Source organism: Antechinus flavipes, chromosome 1, assembly GCF_016432865.1.
Source record: "Antechinus flavipes isolate AdamAnt ecotype Samford, QLD, Australia chromosome 1, AdamAnt_v2, whole genome shotgun sequence".
NCBI classification, from domain to species: domain Eukaryota; kingdom Metazoa; phylum Chordata; class Mammalia; order Dasyuromorphia; family Dasyuridae; genus Antechinus; species Antechinus flavipes.
The window spans coordinates 363694923-363714388 of record NC_067398.1 but is presented as its reverse complement, the minus strand read 5'-3'; the positions used below and the strand labels follow the sequence as shown (position 1 = coordinate 363714388).

The window sequence follows — 19466 nt, the reverse complement described above, 5'->3', positions numbered from 1 at the left end:
TCCCTCTCCCTTCTCTGTTTCTCTCTCTCCCTTCTTTGCCTGCCTCCCTTCCTTTATTTCTTTTTTTTTTGTTCAAGTTTTCTTGTAGAAAATGGCTAATATGGAAATGTTTTACATGACTGCATATTATGTATGAATCCATATTGGATTGCTTTACTGTCTTAGAGACAGGGGAGAGAAGGCGGGAGAGATAGAATTTTGAACTTAATACTTAAAAATCAAATGTTAAAAATTGTTTTAACATGTAGTTCAAGGAAATTATTTAAAAAAAGCAACCCCCCAAAAAAACCAGAAACCCCTTGAGAATAGAGCTTATTCTGCTTCAATTTTGGCATCTTTATTACCTTGCTCAAAACCTGGTGCAGAGTAGGTCCTTAACATATATGCGTTGAATGTCTGACTGATTAGTTGTGGTATGCCTCCAATTCCTAATCCCAGCTTTGATGCTTTGTTTTTGTAAGGCTGGGGTTAGGATGTGGGACCTAGGGTGTATTGCAAGAAGCAGATGCTTTGGGTCTTTGTTGGATCTTGTAGGTATCATGTTCTGTGTGATTTCAGTGGGAGTGGGGATAAGAAAACTCTCACCACTGACCCCTCCTCACTTCCAATACTTCATGGTAGATTTGCCAGGGGATATTGCTTTCCATCCTTATTAGAGATTAGACTTAAAAAGTAAACCTTCTTTATTTCCTAATGAGTTGAGAGTATTGGATGTGTCTCTCAGTGGAGAGGACAGGATGGGATAGGATGGGGTGTACATAGTATTGGGACTGGAGCTAGGGGGAGGGGAAGGAGGAGACTACATTTTCATTCACAATAAGGAGGAAAGCACTGTGGTATACTAGAAAGAATAGTGAATATGGAGTTAGAAAACTTGAGTTCAAATCCCAGCCTTCTCATTTACTATGTGGGGTTCAGTTTCCTCATCTGACACATGGGGAAATTAGACTAGATTATTTCTAAGGTTTCTTCTATCCTTGAATTTTCTGACAACAATGAAAAGATACCAGAATTATCTTTCTGAGAGTAGTATTTGAAAGAACAAAGGAATACTTGGATTCAAATTCTACATTAGATATTTACTAGCTATGTATACTCCAAGTAAGCCAGCTAATCTTCCTGGGGTTCATTTTATGATGATATTACTATGCCAGTTAGAAAGAAAAGATTTTCTTATGAACCTATAGGCTAATAGAATCATCAGTTCCATGTTTTTACCTCAGGAAACTGAGGCCCAGAGAGGTTAAGTGACTTCTCTGAAATCATGCTGGAAGCAGAACTAAGTTTTGACCCTGGGTTTTGTTTTATTTTACTGTGCTGGATAAATGTCCCTGGGTCTTGGGCAGACACATCTTCCAGGACTGGAGTCTGGGAAAGGGCCAAGAAAGGCATGAGAATAGAAGGGAAGACTTATCTCAGTGTCTTTGTCAGACAATTTCTCTATTTCTCTTCAAAATAAGCCCTGTAGTGGAGGTAGGACTGGAAGAATAGTTAAATCATTGATTAATATGAGATCATGATTGATAAGATCATCAGAACTGAAATGGGACCAACTAGAAGTCAACGGAGAGAAGAGTGACTGTGGAGACTAAGGGCCAGTTCTGATGCTGAGCCAGCCACTGGACTTTCTTCTTCTCTATAGTATTCTTTTGGCTTCTGTAAAAAGAGGTGTCAATGTCACCACATTTTGGAGGTCTAATTACAGTGTAATAGCAACAGATAAGCTCCAATCAACCATGTCTAGAAGGAGTAGCTTTGCTTAACAAAAAAGACCAAGCAGGAGGAGGCTGTAGGTATCTCATTCCAAATATACCATTCAACTGCAGACATAGCTCATTTCTCATCATTGTTACAAAGAGTCACCTATGCTGGAAGGTAGCTGAATGCAATGAAATGTAGACTGTATTGTGAGCCAAGAAACCTGGCTGCATCATGTGTGAGATACAGGACCCTGAGCTACTTACTTCTCAGCCCTGTTTTTGCTTCTGCAGAATGAAGAGATTGGACTAGATCAGGGCTTCTTCTTCTTTGTCTTTTTTTTTTTTTTTTTTTGGTTAGGACAATTGGGGTTAAGTGACTTGCCCAGGGTCACACAGCCAGGAAGTGTTAAATGTCTGAACTCAAGTCAGAAGGACTTTAGGGCTGGTGCTCTATCCACTGTGCCACCTAGCTGCCCCTAGATCAGGGCTTCTTAAACTTTATCCACTCATGACCCCTTTTTGCCTGAGAAATTATGAGCTCCTACATAAATAGGTATATAAAATAGGTGTACAAATCATTTATTGATAATAAATCATAATTTCATGATCCTCACATTCGGTTTTGTGATCCACATATGGAGTTTATGAACCATAAGTTAAGAAGATTTCTAATAGATGATCACTAAGGCTGCTATTGTGATTGTCAAATCAATATGAGTTATAAAGATAGAAGTAAAGGTGGAAGAGGGGACCAGGCACTTATGCATCAGCAGGAAACCTCTTGATTTGCTGGACTTAGGGTATCTCCAATGGCATTGGGTTTGCACTGGTCTTTTCTTGACACTGAGTGACATGGCAAACCCATCTGAGTGGGAATGACATTGTCTTTCAATGATTGGTTGATTGAGGCCCAGGGGAGCCTTTCTCCTCTAAACCCTATAAGAGTAAGGCTCCATTGATAAGCTTTGGAAACCTTTTCTAGTGTTCCCTCTCCTATAGACTTCTAGAAAGGCATGTAACAACCATCAGCAAGAGACCAAAGCATGTGTCTAACTTCAAAGGAGGTATACCAGTCCAATACATAAAGGAGAGCACATGATGTGCTGTGGTCTATTGGAAAGAGCACCAGTTTGAGACAAAGGCAAGGAAAAGTTCTAGCCCTGATTCCCTGGTTAACTTATTGTTAACCTTCTCTAGATCTGTTTTCTCCATCTTTAAAGTGAGAATAATTGTATCTGCCCTCTTGCCCAGGGAAGATAGGGTGAAGATGTGGGTGTTTTGGAAGCATTTGTAAGCACTCTTTAAGAATGGAAGGAATTAATTCATTCATGTTTCTGGGGCTAGAAACTAGTCTGGTTCTTGATGAGTGGGCAAAGGGGAATGTGGAAAGAGCATTGATCTTAGAATCTGATAATCTGAATACAAAGTAGTATTCAGATTCAAGGTAATATCTGACTGATATTATCTGTGTGGATCCAAACAGGTGATTTCATTTTTCTCAGACTCTGTTCCCTCATCTTTAAAATGAGAGTAATAATATTTGTTTTGTAAGCCTTAAAGAGTTATAAAAAGATGAGTTATTATAATGATAGCATTATATAGGAAAAAGAAAGATAAATCTTAGATCTCCCCTAATACCTGTAGAAGTCAGTCTTTATCCCATTTAGCCTCCTGTCCCTAAGCAAAAAATAAAACAACACTTGTTGGAAGAATGTTCTCCATCTCTTTTTAGCTTTTAATGCCCTACACCACCTTGCCCCAACCTATCTTTCAAGCCTTTTGGAGCATTATAACCCCTCCCATATTCTGTGATTTAATCTAACTGGCTTTCTCTCTGTTCTTCACATACAATACCATGTCCACCTCTGGACCTTTATGTTGGTGGTTTTCCATGCCTAAAATGCTTTCTCTTATCTCAATAATTTTTGTCAAATAGTGGGTTCTTATCCCAGAAGCTGGGATTATTATTGTCAATGACTATAGTAATCTAATATTTGATAAACCCAAGCTGGGATCTTTGGGTTTATCAAACATTAGATTACTATAGTCATTGACCATTGTGACTTTCTTCTTATCTCTACTTAAGAGTCACTTCCTTCCTATGTTATATAACCGAAGCACCATCTTCTTGAAACTTTACAAGTTTCAAGTCCCTTCTCTCTCAAACTACTTTGTGTTTAATTACTTGACATATTTTGTATTTTTTAACTTTATAATTATGCTATATGTATGTATATATGTGTGTATATTTGTTGCTTTCCCAATTAGAATGTACACATGTAGAGATTGTTTCATTCTTTGTATCCATATCTCCAGCACCTAGCACAGCACATGACACACACTAGGTGCTTAATAAATGCTTGTTGATTGATTGTCCCCTTTAGGGCATCAAGTTAGAGTGTAACTCAGTAAATAGAGTGAAACAATTTTGTGGGTTTGCAAGGACTGTGGGAATCGGGTGTGTGGATGCTTCCACAGGGATGTGTCTCTGAGTCCCAGAAAGTGAAGCTGTTCATTTTGGATGTGTCATCATTCCCTGTTGCTACCCCTGCAGGGATCTCAGTGTGGATGCTGGTTTGAGCCACGCTCAGTTCCAGGTTCGGCCCATCCCTCAGCACTATCAGCATTACCTAGCGACGCCTCGAATGCACCACTTTCCCAGAAACTCTTCCTCCACGCAGATGGTAAGTGAAAGGGCTCTGCTGGGAAAATGCTTTCCTGTGGTGCCTTCCAGGAGCTCATCAAAATCCCAAGTCAACCACTTGACCCTCTAAGAGCACCTCCTAGAGGTGCTTCCCCACCTCCCTAGCTCCAGTCAGGAAAGGGAACCAATCTAACAAGGAGGCAACATTGGACAAAACAAGATAGTTTGGAAGAGGAAGTAGCAGGAGGAAGAGCAGATGTTGTACTATGGTCTGTTGGAAAGGGCTCTAGTTAGAGAGACAAACAGGCAAACTGAATTCTAGTACTGATTTTCTAGGCTAATTTACTATATGATTTTCCCAAGATCTTTCTAGGTCTGTTTTCACCATCTCTAAAATGGGATTTTGGTAACTTCCCCAATTAGATAGATAGATAAATAGGGTGAGCATGTGAATACTTTGGCAGTATTTGGAAAGGAATTCACTTATTCATGTCTCTGGGGCTGGCCCTTGGTGAGTGGGGAAAGGGGAGTGTAATGTTGTGGAAGGAACACTAGTCTTGGTGTGTGATGACCTGAATTCAAAGACTGGCTCTGATACCATCAATATGAACCCCAGTAGATGATTGCATCCCTCTGAGATGTTATAAGGACAACATTTTGTTGTGCTTTCTATGTTGTGTTAAATCTTAGTAAGCCTTAAAGAGTATGTAAATGTGAGTTATTGCTATTACATAGGAAAAAGAGAAGAGAGATCTCTAGCAATTCCAAGGAGTCTGTAATCTGTTGAGGGGACAAGATATGCACACATAAAACATCTGGAGGACTAAATAAGATAGTATAGAATCAAAATCTGGATTCTATGATGTAGACATTAAGGATTCTTGTAGTTTGGAGGTGGGTAGCAGTATATGATGGAGTATGTAGGGGAAGAATCATGAACCAGGTGAAGCTTAAGTTTGGGGGCAAGGAAGAGTAGGATTTTTGAATACCAGACGAAGAGAAGAAGATTCTGCTCATTGGGGAGTAGTGGGACAATGAGATGATCCAACTACATTATGTTATGAATGGAGACATAAGGCTAAGAAGATTGAGGCAAGGTTTTGGAGGGCTTTGGAGGTTTGGCAGAAGAGTCTGGGGTTTGACCTGTTAGGAAGTAAGTACTATAGATTCTTGAAAGAGGAGTCACATAAAGCTAGTAATGGATGGGAGTGATGAGCCAGGGGCTATAGGGAGGGAGAAGCTACAGAAATTAGGTCCATTATAAATTTCTTTTTTGTATTCTTGGCGTTTTCTCTGCCTGTCACAGGTCGTCCATGAAATCAGAAATTACCCTTATCCCCAGCTTCACTTCCTTGCTCTTCAGGGACTGAATCCAAACAGACATACATCGGCAGTGAGGGAAAGCTACGAGGTACGTTCTCTGCAGCTGGTGATCCACCTAGGAACTCTGAGACCAGGCTAGAGCCTGGAAGCTTGCTGGATCTAAAGGCTATGGAGGCTTACTATCACCTCAAAAATCAAATTATTATGCTCTATTTTGCCTTTAAATGTATGTATTTCATGTTATATATAATAGTATGTTATATTATGTACTACATAAATATAATATAATATTATATATAATTACATATACTATATAAATTCTCTATTTTGCCTTTATATTTTAATTTTAATATATTATATAACATATGCTTCACAATATATTATATATAAAATCTATGTATTTTAGAATAAAATATATAAAATCTATTATTTTATATTTATTGTAACATTTATATATTTTTATAAAATTATCCATTTTGTATATAAAATCTATCCATTTTATAATAAATATATTTTAAACATATTCCTGTTTTGCTTTTGAAAAATATATATACCCCAATTGACCCTAATCTTCCTTTCCAGCCTCTCTAGACACTGTTTTCCATCTTGTACAATCCTGGCCAAACTGACCTTCTCTCTGTCTGTCAAGCATAACACTCCATCTCTTATCTTTGTGCCTTATGAACTGGCTGTCCTCCATGGCTTTCTCTTTCCTCCTCTTTACTTCTGCTTCACAGAGTCCCTCCTTTCCCTTAAGATGCAGCTGAGGCATCAGCTGCCATTTTTTACAACAAACCTTTTGGATTTTTCCAACTAGGAATTCCTTCTCTTCTTAAAGCTACTTTGTATTTATTTTCTTTCTGTACATGCTTATTATATGTACATGTTACCACCTCTATTTGAATGTTTCTTCTGAGTAGGATTTGTTTTCTTTTTCTGTATCTGTATCTTTGGCATCTAGCATAGGACTTAACATGTAGCAGATTCATAATAAAATTGTATTGATTAATTGAGGATAAAAAGCAGGGAGGGGGATATATAGGAAAGAGAACCTTTTTATTGCATTTTATCCAATTCAGAAAAGTCCCTTATTTTGTCTCTTCTGCATATTTATTATAGTCCCACTAAGCAGCTCACTGAGTGTGTGTGTGTGTGTGTGTGTGTGTGTGTGTGTGTGTGTGTTTCTGTTGTAGGAGCTACTTCAGTTGGAGGACAGACTGGGCAGTGTGAGCCGAGGAGCTGTACAGAACACCATTGAGAGGTTCACCTTCCCCCACAAGTACAAGAAGGTGAGTGATTTTTTTCCGCTCTATATCAACTGAGCAGAATGGTTCTTAAGACTGTTTACCATGGCAGTGGCTGTGGTAATACATAAACACAGCTCACGTTTTAGAAAGACGTAATAGAGACAACAAAAGTCTGGGACCATACTCATCAGCTAGGAGCATAGGGTCCCTTTATTGCCCTTATTCAATGTCTGATGGAGATGATAGAGAGGGTGGTGACTTTTGTAGAAACATGAGGGCAAAGGTGTATTTGCCTGGATATTTCTGGGTTCTTGATGGCTATGACAGAAAAGCTCAGATCTTGGCAAAATTCAATAAGCTGAAAAGCCTTCAGGTGTGGGTCTGATTACAGATTATGTCTATTGTCTGAGGATCAGAAGCAAGAAACTCATTATCTGAAGATTGGCTGTTTGGTGACAAAATTTTTGACTTCAGTATTACATCAAATAATAACCATAATAAACAATAAATCAACTAACAAATATTTATGAAGTGCCTATTTAAGGCCCCATGCTAAATGCTGAGGAAACAAAAGAAAAGCAAACAGTCCCTGCCCTCAAGGAGCTTACAGCCTACCTTTGACATGAAAATAAATGTGTATATAAGATACACTCAAGTGCACTAATTATACTTTTGAGGGGAAGGCACAAACATCTAAGATGGTAGAATTTGACTTGGGAAGTAAGAATATATAAATGTATGTGTGTGTCCATATGAAGATGGATATGTGTGAGTGTACAAATGTGTATAACAATACTTCACATTTCTCATTCTTAGTTTAATTTGGAGAGATTAAAGCTCAGAAAGCCACATTGACTTCTTTGCTTCAGTGAAATCTGTAAAATGAACTGGAGAAGGATATAGCAAATCATTCTAGTATGTTTGCCAAGAAAACCCCAAATGGGGGTCATGAGGAGTTGGACCCAGTTGAAACAACTTGATAAAATTATGTCTCCAATTTCTTCAACTAATTCTTTACAGTAAGATAGTCTCCAATTATTAATATCCTCTGCCAAATGTACCAACAGTTGAGTACTGTAGATGACTGGGGCAGAGGTATTGTATCCCATTTTTTGGATACTATGCCTCCTTGCATTAGGAAGTCTAGTTCTCCTTGTTTAATGCCCATGCTTTGTGCATTTATGTATAGACATCTTAAGAACATGAGTTTTTACTTTTGGATCCTATTGTACGTTTTGGGCTTTCTGAATTATTCAGCATCTCTGTAACTATTTTCTTCTTACATCATAGCTGCTACACTCTTCAATTTCTCTTAACCTTTTTTGTGCCCTGGATCCTTTTCACAATTTGGTGAAGCCAATAGACCTCTTCTCAGAAGAGGGTTTTTAACTACAAAAGATAAAAGGCACAAGATTATACAAGAAACAACTTATATAGAAATAAAGATACATTTTTTTTCTATCCAATTTCATGGAACCTCCAAAATCCATTTTGTGCAGCCTTTAGGAATCTGTAAACTCTGAGTTAAGAGGCCCTGCTTACTGTATCTAACTTTGCAGAGATACATAAGCAATTTTTTTTACTCCTTTCTATTCAGTTTAAAGTTATTTTGGTTGATGTTTAAGATGACAGGAAAATATATTTTTGCAAGCCCTTGTTAGGTATACTCTATCCCTGGATAGCATTCTAACCTGCCAGCATTTTATACCATGGTTTAGAAACCAAACCCTATTGTCAGACATCTTAACATGAAATTGGTTCTTCCTACATATCTTCCCCCCCCCCCCGAAACTCCTTTTTACAACTAGAAACAATGATTAAAAACCAAAACAATATTTATATCTCTAAGCTCTTCTTCTCTGGTCCAAACTTCATAATCCATAGATTTCTTCTGCCAATATCATTTGTTCCAACAAGAATCATCAGAAGTAGGGTAGTAGCCATCAGGTTTTGAGAGGCTCCCCCTCAAGTCCTATATCCATGGCCTGGGAAGTCAACAGACCTTTTTATTTAGAAGATAACCTCCACAAATGCTTTTCCACAGGGAATCACCAACTATCATTACTTCTGATCCTTACTAAATCCTCTCATTACCTATCCTTTCCTCTTCTTCTCTTTCTCCCTCTCTCTCCATTCTCTTCTCTTGCTTTTTTTTTCTGAATTCCCTCCCCTTTCATCTTCTCATCTGTGAACCCTAAATTAAGATATCCTGCTTAACTATATCTTACCTTCTAGAGATACATAAGCAATTTTCTTACTAATTTCTGTTCAGTTTTAAACTCTCTTTCTTCCTCCCTCCTCCCTCCCCATCCACTTCTCTCCCCGCCATCTCCAGTGTGCCTGTCTCTCTGCCTCTGCCTGACTCTCTGTGTCTGTGTGAGTGTCCCTGTCTCTGTGTGTGTGTGTATGTGTGTCTGTGTATGTGTCTCTCTGTGTGTCTGTGTGTGTGTCTCTCTTTATGTGTCTGTGTATCTCTCTCTCTTTATGTGTCTGTGTATCTCTCTCTATGTATCTCTGTGTGTGTATATGTCTGTGTGTGTGTCTCTGTCTCTCTCACATATGCACATGCATCCCCCCTTACTTCTTCTATATGCTTTAGAGGATAACTCCATATATCCCCCATTTTCAGTAAGCACCTATTGCTGAGGTTCAGGCATCCTTTTCTTCTTTTGTGTCACATTCTTCTGTCCTTCAATCTCCTAACACAGGTCAGCATTTCCTTTTGCCTCAACTTCTCCTCATCCTTATTGGTAGTTCTTATGGCTACTTTTTCTGAAGAAATGCTGGGATAAACTGCCTATTGGCCACTTCTATTCACCTTGCTGAGTGTTCAGTTCGGGGGGACAGAGGGTTGGGAGGAGGGGGGGGTTCTTGAGGGAGACTTTATTATGGCGGTCTTCCCAGAGATGAGTCTAGCTTGCTTAATTGCCCTTGATTGGCAATTAGCAGCTTCCTGTCAAAGCCTCAATGTCTCCAAATAAGACAGAAAATTGGAATGTTTTCTACCCTGAGCAGCATCCGTGTGGAGGTGGGGAAAGGACAACTCAATTTATAGAATCTTGGAGTCAGAGGGGGACTCTGAGGTGATTAAGACAAGCTTGGGTCTGAAGAAAGAATCTTCTCTGCAGTATCCCCAGGAAATGGCTAATCAGTCTACACTTAATGACTTCCAGTGAGGGGAGCTCACTACATTTTGAGACAACCAATTCTGCTTTTGGAAAGTTTTAGAAAGTTTTCCCTTTTGTAGACCAGAAATCTGCTTTTCTGAAACTTCTACTATTTGTTCTTAGTTCTGTCCTCTAAAATCAAGAAAAATAAGTACAATCCCTCCTTTATCTGGGATTTTCTCTATTTTCTCTAACCTAAAATGGCCCCAACTCCTTTAATCAATTCTCATATGTTATGGTCTCTAGTCACAATCCACCCTGATCTTCTCTGGAAATGTGTCAATATTCTTCCTAAAATATGACTCCCCAAACTGAATACAACATTCTAGGCATAGTTTGACCAGTACCAAGTACAGTGGAAATAGAATCTTCTTTGTCCTGTATATTAGACTTTTATAGTAAGTCTTATATAAAGATCCATCCATCCACCCATCCATCTGTCTACCTTCCTACTTATCTACCTGTCATCTATCAATCACCTATCTCTCCCTTCTACTTACCTATTTACCTCCCTCTCTATCTACCTATCACCTATTCTACCTTTCTATCATCCATTTATCTCTCACTTTTCATCTATTTATTTCCCCATCTACCTAGCTATCTTCTGGGTTTGTTTATTTTTTGTTGTTTTTGATACTGGATCTTTCCATCTTGCTCGTTCTGAAAGTGCAGATGCTGCTCTAGGGCCCAATCCCTTTACTGATTAGCATGGAAATTTTGTCCTTTATTTCCACCTAAGTTTATTTGTCCTTTCTTAGGCAATCTGGTAGCTCCTGTTCTTTGGAATTCAATATATTAATGCTGAACTTAGTGCAAACACACAATCAGCTTACTCCATTGCAGCTCTCCCCTCCACCCTCTCCCCTTCTTCTTTCCCCTCTTCTCCCCCTTTCTCTCTCCTCCCCTCCCCTCTCCAATATGGCCAAACCTTCTGGAACTTCAATATGATTCATTTCAGACATTTAACCTCTTAATATTTAATCCTCATCTAATAAATGAGAGATTTAGACTAAAAAGATTCTTAGGTTTCTTTCTGATCAAATCTATGATGTTGTGAAACTTGAGTTTAAGGCTTGTTTTGGGGGGGGAATTTCTAGATCTCAAAGTGCCATAGAAGTGTACTATCATTCATTCAATCATTAAATATTTGTTTAAGATTGATGCATGTTTCAACCCAGTACTCTGCACAATGGGGGATCCTAAAATAAATAAGACATCCTAAAATGTTCTAAGATCTCAGATTTAACCCTTTCAAAGATTGCTAATTTGCAAATAATAAATATCCAACAAAATATATTTAATATTCAATTTTGTGCTTAGGATGACTGGAGATAGGAAAAATATAATGAGAAATAGGGAAAATGGAATGAAAAACATTCATTAAGCCCTTATTACATGTCAAAGACTGTGCTAAAGACAAGGAATAGAAAAGGAAAGATTAGGTAGGGCCTGCTCACAAAATGCTTACATTCAAAATGGAGATGACCCATAGAAAAGTAGAAAGAAAAAAAATGTCTGCTTCGGAGTCAGAGGACCTGGGGACAAACTCACAAATTCTAAATGCTTCTTGTGCTCTTAGTCAAGTCACTTAACATATCTTAATCTCAGTTCCCTCATCTATGTAATAAAAGATTAGACTAGAATGTCCCTTTCAGTTCCAGATCCTGGAAGGTTATGATAATCCCTGCTGTCAGCCCCTGATAGCAGGAAAGCAAGGTTAACACAAGTGAAAAAAATGAGAGAATTATATAGAGCAACATATAATCAAGTGCCAGACAGTGGGCTGTGGACTATATGTGCCCAAGGAATTCAGAGAAGGGAATATCAATCAAGTGTGGAATGTTCACAAAAATCAAGGTTGTCTTTAAGTGGGCTTTGAAGGATGGACAGAATTTAGAAATAACAGGGAAGTTTGGGGCACAGATGGAGAAACAGGGTTATATAAATTGGGAGAGCAGCATAATCAAGGGTCAAAAATAGGAGTGAATATATTATGTTTGGGAAATGGTGAAGAAATCAGCCTAGCTGAAGCCAAAAATATATGTTGGATTATTATCAAAGAAAAATTGATTAATTCATTGAATAAACATTTATCAAGCACCTGTTATATTCCAGGCACTATGCTAAGTGCTGGGGATACAAAAAGAAGCAAAAGACAGGTTTTCACAAAGAGCTTACAACCTAATGGAGAAAAAAATCAGTTAGTTGAGGCAAATTATTGATGTAAAAGTGCTGAATAAATGTTGAATAAATGAATAAGTGATTTCTGAGGTCTTTCCCACATCTGAGATTCCTATGATCTTATGAATGAATAAAGCATTAAGTAGTCAGAAAATAAGAAAGCTCTTGACTAGGAAATAGACATGGTGAAATTTGGGAGGAAAGATTAAAATGAGGCAGTGATAGAGCCCTGGCTCTGAAGTCAGAAGCCCTGGGTTCAAATCCTGACTCTAGTGCTTATTATCACCCCTGGGATTTTGGATAAATTACACAACTGCTTGCCGGGCTCTGATTTTCTTATAAATTTGGATTAGATGATCTCTAAGGTCCCTTCTAGCTCCAGGCCTAGGATCCTGTGTTATTCATCCTTCATTCTTCCAGAGTTCAGTGACAAGATAAGTCAAGACTACTGGCAATGGCCCCTGATGCAGTGGGTTCCTTTCTAAATTAAAGTCTTTCCCAAGTCTCAATTTGAGATCCACATCCATGATTGACAAACAAGGATTACTTATTAATTGATTAACAAGTGTAGAAGTTGTTGGGGTAATTCATTTATGAAGTAGTGAGAGTCTATGACAGTGAAAATGGAAGAAAAAAAAGGTGAACTGAAAAAGGTTTATAATGGTGTCTAAACTACAACTCTAGAAATGATTCACCAAATCTCCTAATTTCCTAATCTCTGTCCCCCCAAAACTGCTCAGGGACCACAATAAATGAAGTTATCCTCTTCTCTCACTCACCTAGTCTGATTTGTGTCTTCTCTGGGTAGCAATAAGGGTTTCCTGTTTTGTTTAATCAGTGAAGACCTACTATGTACCAGACACTGTGCTAATAACTGCTAGTTTGGAATCATGTAATTTAGCTGAAAGAAAAGTGGGGCAGAGAACAGGACAGCACAGAGGGAATTTGGCTTCGATTTCTTCCAGGCCAGTGATTGGTCTAGTGAAGACTTTGGGAGAAAGAAGCACATTTTGAGGAAGGGCTTAAAGGGGGTTTCTGGTTCACTAGAGGAGACTCTTCTAGCCCTTCCTGTAGCACTGATGGAGGAAAAGTAAGGCTATATGAAACCAGGGGAATGGAGTAGGAATCTTCTGGGAGTACAAGGTGGGAAGGAAAAGGATTCATTTAAAAATGCAAGAGCCAATGAGTGGGTGATTAAGTCTTGTCTATCTTCTTCTAACAGCGAAGACCCCAAGAAGGCAAAGGCAAGAAGGAAGATGGGGAAGAATCAGACACGGATGAAAAATGCACGATTTGTCTGTCTATGCTTGAAGATGGAGAAGATGTGAGGTATGATGGGAATCACTTTGGTCCCTGTTCTCCACTTTAGGGATGCTGGTTGGTCCATGTCAGTAGGAGAAATCTTCTCCTTGTGTGTATGTGGGGGGGAGGGTGGGGAGAGACATGCCGTCCACTGACAGGGAGTTATAAGGTAGGAGAGCTATTTGATATTTGGTGAACTTGGCACAAGGACTTCCTCTCTCATTCAGTGGGTCTTGGAAGAGCCATCCTGGAGGAGATGGATTTCAGGACTGAAGGATCTTTCTGCCTTTTGTTCAATTCAATAAGCAATTGTTGAGTAACTTTTTATGTGCAAGGTACTGTTCTAAGCTCTGGGAAGAGGATAAAATTGAAAGAGGTTACCCACAATGAGCCTCCTTAGCTTCCACGGAGAAATGTCCACTGTCTTTGGATGAACTTCCGTTTGTTCGCAAGAGGGTTTCTTACAATAGAACATCTTGCTCTTGGCTCCAGGCTAGCCCCGTGTGCCCCCATCCTCTGGTTAAGACCCAAAGCTAACTCATGCCCGTCTCTTCCAGGCGTTTACCCTGTATGCATCTCTTCCACCAACTATGTGTCGACCAGTGGCTCGCCATGAGCAAGAAATGCCCCATCTGCCGAGTGGACATTGAAACACAACTGGGTGCCGACAGCTGAGGTGACAGTCCGCCTGGCAGATGCCCCACTTTCCTTCACCAGGTCCCCCGACGGCCATAGCCCTTGCAGCCAAACTTTGCCTTCTGAGCCATTTGATTTAAAGGAAAAGCCTGCAAGCACATTTTGCGGAAAGAGGAATCGGTGGTATCAGCGTCAAAGGGATAGGAAGGAGGTCCCACCCAGCCCGAATGGTCACCGCCCCACGTGCCATGCGTGGGGGGGAGGGGCCATTGCCCAGCCAGGGGGGCGGGAAGGGGGGGCCCACGCTGCTGAGGATTTAGAAGTGATCTCGAAGGTACTAGTTGGATAGTCTGGCCCCTCAATCCTGTCCTTCGAAGGATTGTATATATACCTCTCGACTACGTAGAAACCATGTAGGGGTCTCTAGCTATTTCTGTGGATGGCAACCGGAGCATGTTAGCTTAAGAAAAAAATGTTGTGTGTGGTGCTCTAGTCATCTTGTGGTGGACATGTTGCTATTACCGAATTTGCACCAAATATTTCTCATCAAGTCCCTTGTTTTGGTGCCTGACAAAACTGACCAACGACAGCCCGAATCTTCCCATCTTTAGGAGAGAAGGAAAAAAAAAAGGTACAAAGGTTAAGAAAAAAAAAAAAAAAGCCAAATCCTGTTTACAGTGAAAAGGATGATTTCTTCACCCAGGTCTGGGGGTGGGTGGGAGGGGCTTCTCGTTCTTTGTGTTGGTGTTGTTGCTTTGTTTTTTATTTTTGCTTTGATCATGTTTACAGTGTACGGAGCGGTGGAAGGAGGAGGGGCATCTGGGAAAGAGATGGGGACAGGAAAGGATCCAATGGGAACAGACAGGATCCCTCAGGATCCCTACCTGAGCCTCCCACCAGTTGTGCTGGGGTTCTAGGTGGGCGGCTGGTGCGGGAAGGGAGGAGAGAGGGAGATCCCGTCTGAGGGAAAGATCCCGAGCTCCTGGTGGCCCTCAGAGAGGCCAAGGCTTGGCTTCAGGGCTCCCTCCCCCGTTTCCCCATAGGCTAGAGAGAGGCTGGCCTTCAGCTATCATAGCTTGCTGCATTCCCCAGAGCCCAACTGCTATTGCTCTGTGTTCTCCCCTCTGCTGCTCCTTGCCTCATGGCAAAGAGGCAATTTAACCGCTGCCTCCCTATGCAAAAATAAATAAATAAATAAAAGTAAGTAAAACATAAAATAAACTAAATAGCATAGATAATTAGTAGCTGGTCTTGGCCAAAGTGTTCTCAGCTGCTCCTCTGAGAGCTCTGGCTGGCACTCGAGAAACGAGGAGGCTCACATGCCCCAGGAGGCTGGGAGAAGGCCAAAGCTTGCATGCAGCCTGTTCTCTATGGTGCCAGCCAGGGTGGAGCATCACAGGCCACGAGATGGTACTTGAACTTCCTCCGGTCCCACCTGGAGAGACAGAGACTGGGCTCTGCCCCAGAGAGAGTCTTCACTGGGAAACTGGGGGTAAGAGGCCCCCAGCCCCTGCCTCCTCCCTTGACCTGCTCTGAGCAGGTTGCGTCCCTTTTCTGTGCCTCAGTTTCCCCATCTGTAAAGTGGGGGAGAAACTAATCTTTATCCCAGCCCCCACTCCCTCTACCTCCACAGGATGTTGTGAGGATTAATAGCATTTCTGCTCTCTCCTGGGTCTTTTCTTAGGGTGGGGAAAATCTTGGAAGTTCCAAACAATTCCATCAAATGATTCTCCCCCCTCATCCCCACCCTGCACAAAGCCACAGCTTTTCTGAAGCCCAGAGGGAGCAGAGAAAAAGAAAGAGGGGGAGATAGGTGGGAGCCCATGAAGTTCCATCTTGCACCAAACTGCTTTTATTACTATTACTCTTATTAGCATTAATATTATTATCATTATTAGTTGGTTCATGCTTTCTTTTTCATGGGTGAGAAACACCAGGAATTAGGACATACCAAAAGGAGTGTGGGGGAGTGATTACAGCTCACATGGAATTCTACTACCTTCCTTTGGCCTTTCCTATTTCCTTTCCTCCCACCCAATTACTACCTCTCTTCCACCCCCTTTCTCCCCCTGCCCCTCAATAACCAAGAGAGGACATGGGGAGAACCTGGTCTCAGTGTTTAAATACATTGAAGGACCATTGGGTGGAGGAGGGAGTAGGATTGTTTTCTGTCCCTTTAGAGCAGAAGACTAAGACTAATGGGTAGAAGTTATAGGGAGAGATTTCGGTTCCATCCAAGAACTTTGTAACAGTTCTCTGATTATTCCACCACAGAAGGGGCTTGTTTCAAGAGGCATTGACTTCCCATCATTGGAAGTGTCCAAACAGATTACTATCTGCTGGAGATTTTCCTAGAGGAGATTTTTGCATTGGATGAGAGATTGGACTGGATAACCTAAAAGTCCCTCTAAAAAGTCCATGATTCTGTGGAGTTTGTTTGTTTGTTTTTTTTAAAGTGAGATAATGTATGTAAAATGCTTCGCAAACCTTAAAATGCTATATAAATGCAAGCTATTATTAGTGCTCACTGTGAGTCCACTGTTGTGCTAAGCGCTAAGGGGGGATATAAGAAGAAGACAAAAAACAGGTCCTGCCCCTAAGGATCTTATGGTCTAGGGAAGAAGGCAATACACACATTAGGAATATTACAATATTACAATACAAGATAGTGTTAAAGGAAATGCCGCACTGCAAAACTACACTGAAGCCAGTATTTAACAACAAAACAAAATTCATAAAACTGCCAGGAGGCTATCAGTACTTTCAGTGATGAGGTAAGACTTCCATCACAAGATAAGCAGCTGCCTTGTCAGAAGCAAGGACCTTAAGGAAGGACAAACCAGTCCCATTGCAGGGACTCATACCAAAGGGGCCATCAGAATGAGAGTTTCCTTTCCCTAACTTTAAGTGGAGAGTTCTCTCCTTGTTTTGGTTCCTTGCTCCATCCTCCTGAGTGAATCAGGAAGGTTAAAGGGAGGCAGTGGGTTTAGAATGGAAAGAACACTAGTTCATGAGCTAAAATATCTGGCTTTAAGTCTTGAGTTATAACACTGACTGGATGACCTTGGGTAACTACTTCCTTGCTCTGTGCCTCAGTTTCCTCATCTGCAAAATGAGGGGGTTGGATTAATTGATCTTTAAGGTCTGGTCCAGCTCTTACTTTCTGTGATTTCCCCAAGGCCAGGGCATGTTTTTTCCAAGCTAGTAAGGTGCTTCATACCAGGAAGCTGTTGAAGATGACTTTTTTGGGGGGGTGGGCAGGAACATCTGCTTAAGAGGCTAAAAAAAATTTCAGAGTGGAACATAATATTTTCTGCCTTTCCTCTCATCCTTTCCCTTTCTTCCTTCCTCCCCACATTTTCTCCAGTCCCATTTATATATTCCTAGGTGCAGAAAGCTCTGCTCTAGGTACCAAGGTGGGGACTACCCAGAGGGCATCCCTTGTCTTGGAAGAATTTATCATCTGCCACTCGTGGAATCCCAGTTGAGCTGTAATTACCAGACTTCTCCCCAAGAGACCCCAGGTACTGTCTGGGGGGCCAGATGAGGCAGGTGAGGGGCCTGCTCTCCTTCACACCTGTCCCCCCACCCTAGCACCCTGGGTCCCTTCCATGATATGGGGAGAATGGTGAGAGTCGATTTGGGCTCAAGACTCTCCACCCCTAACTTGGGAGGTCTTTGGAGTTGTTCACCAGTGGTCATTTGAGAAGGAAGAGTGGAGAGGGGCCCATGTTTCCTTTCCCTCCCCTCCCCAGGGACTTTTGAGGGGAGTTGGAGGTCAGGGGGAAACAGGCACAGAGACTGCTCCAACGCCAACATCTTAAGGAGAGGAGACCATCTTCAGTCCTTCTGCTCAACTCAAGGGCCTCAGACCCTCGACTGAGAAGCATGAGTGCCTTCTGTGGCTGGAAGCTGCCCTGGGAATGAAACTGGGGCCCCTTTCCAACAGCAGCCGCAGCCACAGCAGCAGGCCCCTCTGGGACTCTGGTCAATCCAATGCCAACGAGCCCAGCAGGGCAGGGCAGACGAGGCCGAAGGGCCCAGGGTCCACAGTACACCTCCCCTTCGCCAGGACCCTCTCTTCGTCCTCTCCAGAGCCCAGCGCCCAGTCCTGCTGCCCCCCAAGGCAGGGCATCAGCTCCTCCGCTCCCAGCACCCCAATTCCATGCAGGTGTTACTAACTCTTTATGCCTAATGAACAAGCACAGTTTTTTTCCAGTGGTGATGAAAACACCACCAGACTCTTTCCTGAAGAAATCCCACTCGCTCCCTCTCCACCCTTTGGTGGGGAAACCTTCCCCTGTCCCCCCCGCGGCGCCGTAGCAACGTCTGTCAGGTCCCCCCTTGCCCGCGTTCCATCTCCTGTCCTCGCATAGAGCGAATGCTAGAGCGATTTCAGCTGATAGAAAAAAAAAAACAAAAACAAAAACAAAAATGAAAAAAACAAACAACAAAAAACAAATAAAAAAAACACATGGCACGTTGCTAGTTTACAGGGTTTTGTGAGTTTAAATGCCTTATATTTAACAATCATAATTTATGACTAACTTGTAGATATTGTGGGTTCTTATTTAATTATTTTTATAGTTGTTTTGCATTTTTAATTATAATTTATTTATTTAGAAAGGATACTAATTTTTTTTATTACTCCTATTACCTCATTTTGGCATCGTTTCTGGGAGTGGAATGCTTTGCATGCATTGGTACGATGAAAACCGACTTTGACCACAAAAAAAAAAACAAAAACCCACAAAATTTCGCTGAACTTTATCTCGTCCCAAATCAGGGTGTGTGATTGCAAACTGTCTTACTGTGGTGCTGGCCTCTTTGGATACATTCCATACAAAATGCAAACCTTTGATTCTGTATGCTGTGATTTAGTGGAAAACTGCAATAGAGTAACCGTATTTAGCACATATATAAATATGATTTGCACTCAGCATCAAACTGAGGTAATCCTTTCACTCGCTTCCCTCCGGGTCCCTTTGAATATGGACCTCTGTTCTCCCCCACCTCCAGCTTCCTCCACCCCAAAAGCAACCCCAAAGGATCCTGTTAGGGAGGGTTTGGGAGGCAAATCATAGAGGAGGCCATGCTTGGGAAAAAGAAAAAAGAGGGTGCTTTGGGAAATACAGGCCCCGACTCTAGGCGTCCTGTCCCTTCAGCAATCTCTAGCTTCCAACAGAAGTTTCTTCTTTCTTGGGAAATTCAATAGAAGAGAGAATTCCTTTTCAGGATTGGGCAGTGTGGGGTGGAAATTTTATGG

General features: G+C 41.3%; 1 protein-coding gene across 3 annotated transcripts in view; it reads left to right on the top strand.

Annotated features, from left to right (window-relative positions):
* The window catches only part of ARK2C (arkadia (RNF111) C-terminal like ring finger ubiquitin ligase 2C), a 161007-nt gene extending 142178 nt beyond the window's left edge, over positions 1 to 18829 (top strand). For all 3 annotated transcript variants that reach the window (XM_051969668.1, XM_051969667.1, XM_051969669.1), the window contains 5 exons: positions 4255 to 4384; positions 5651 to 5755; positions 6861 to 6956; positions 13485 to 13591; positions 14122 to 18829. In XM_051969668.1, coding sequence (XP_051825628.1) covers positions 4255 to 4384; positions 5651 to 5755; positions 6861 to 6956; positions 13485 to 13591; positions 14122 to 14239 — 556 coding nt within the window. In that variant the 3' untranslated portion in view covers positions 14240 to 18829. The remainder of the gene's footprint in view (positions 1 to 4254; positions 4385 to 5650; positions 5756 to 6860; positions 6957 to 13484; positions 13592 to 14121) is intronic.
* Positions 18830 to 19466: the final 637 nt, after the last annotated feature.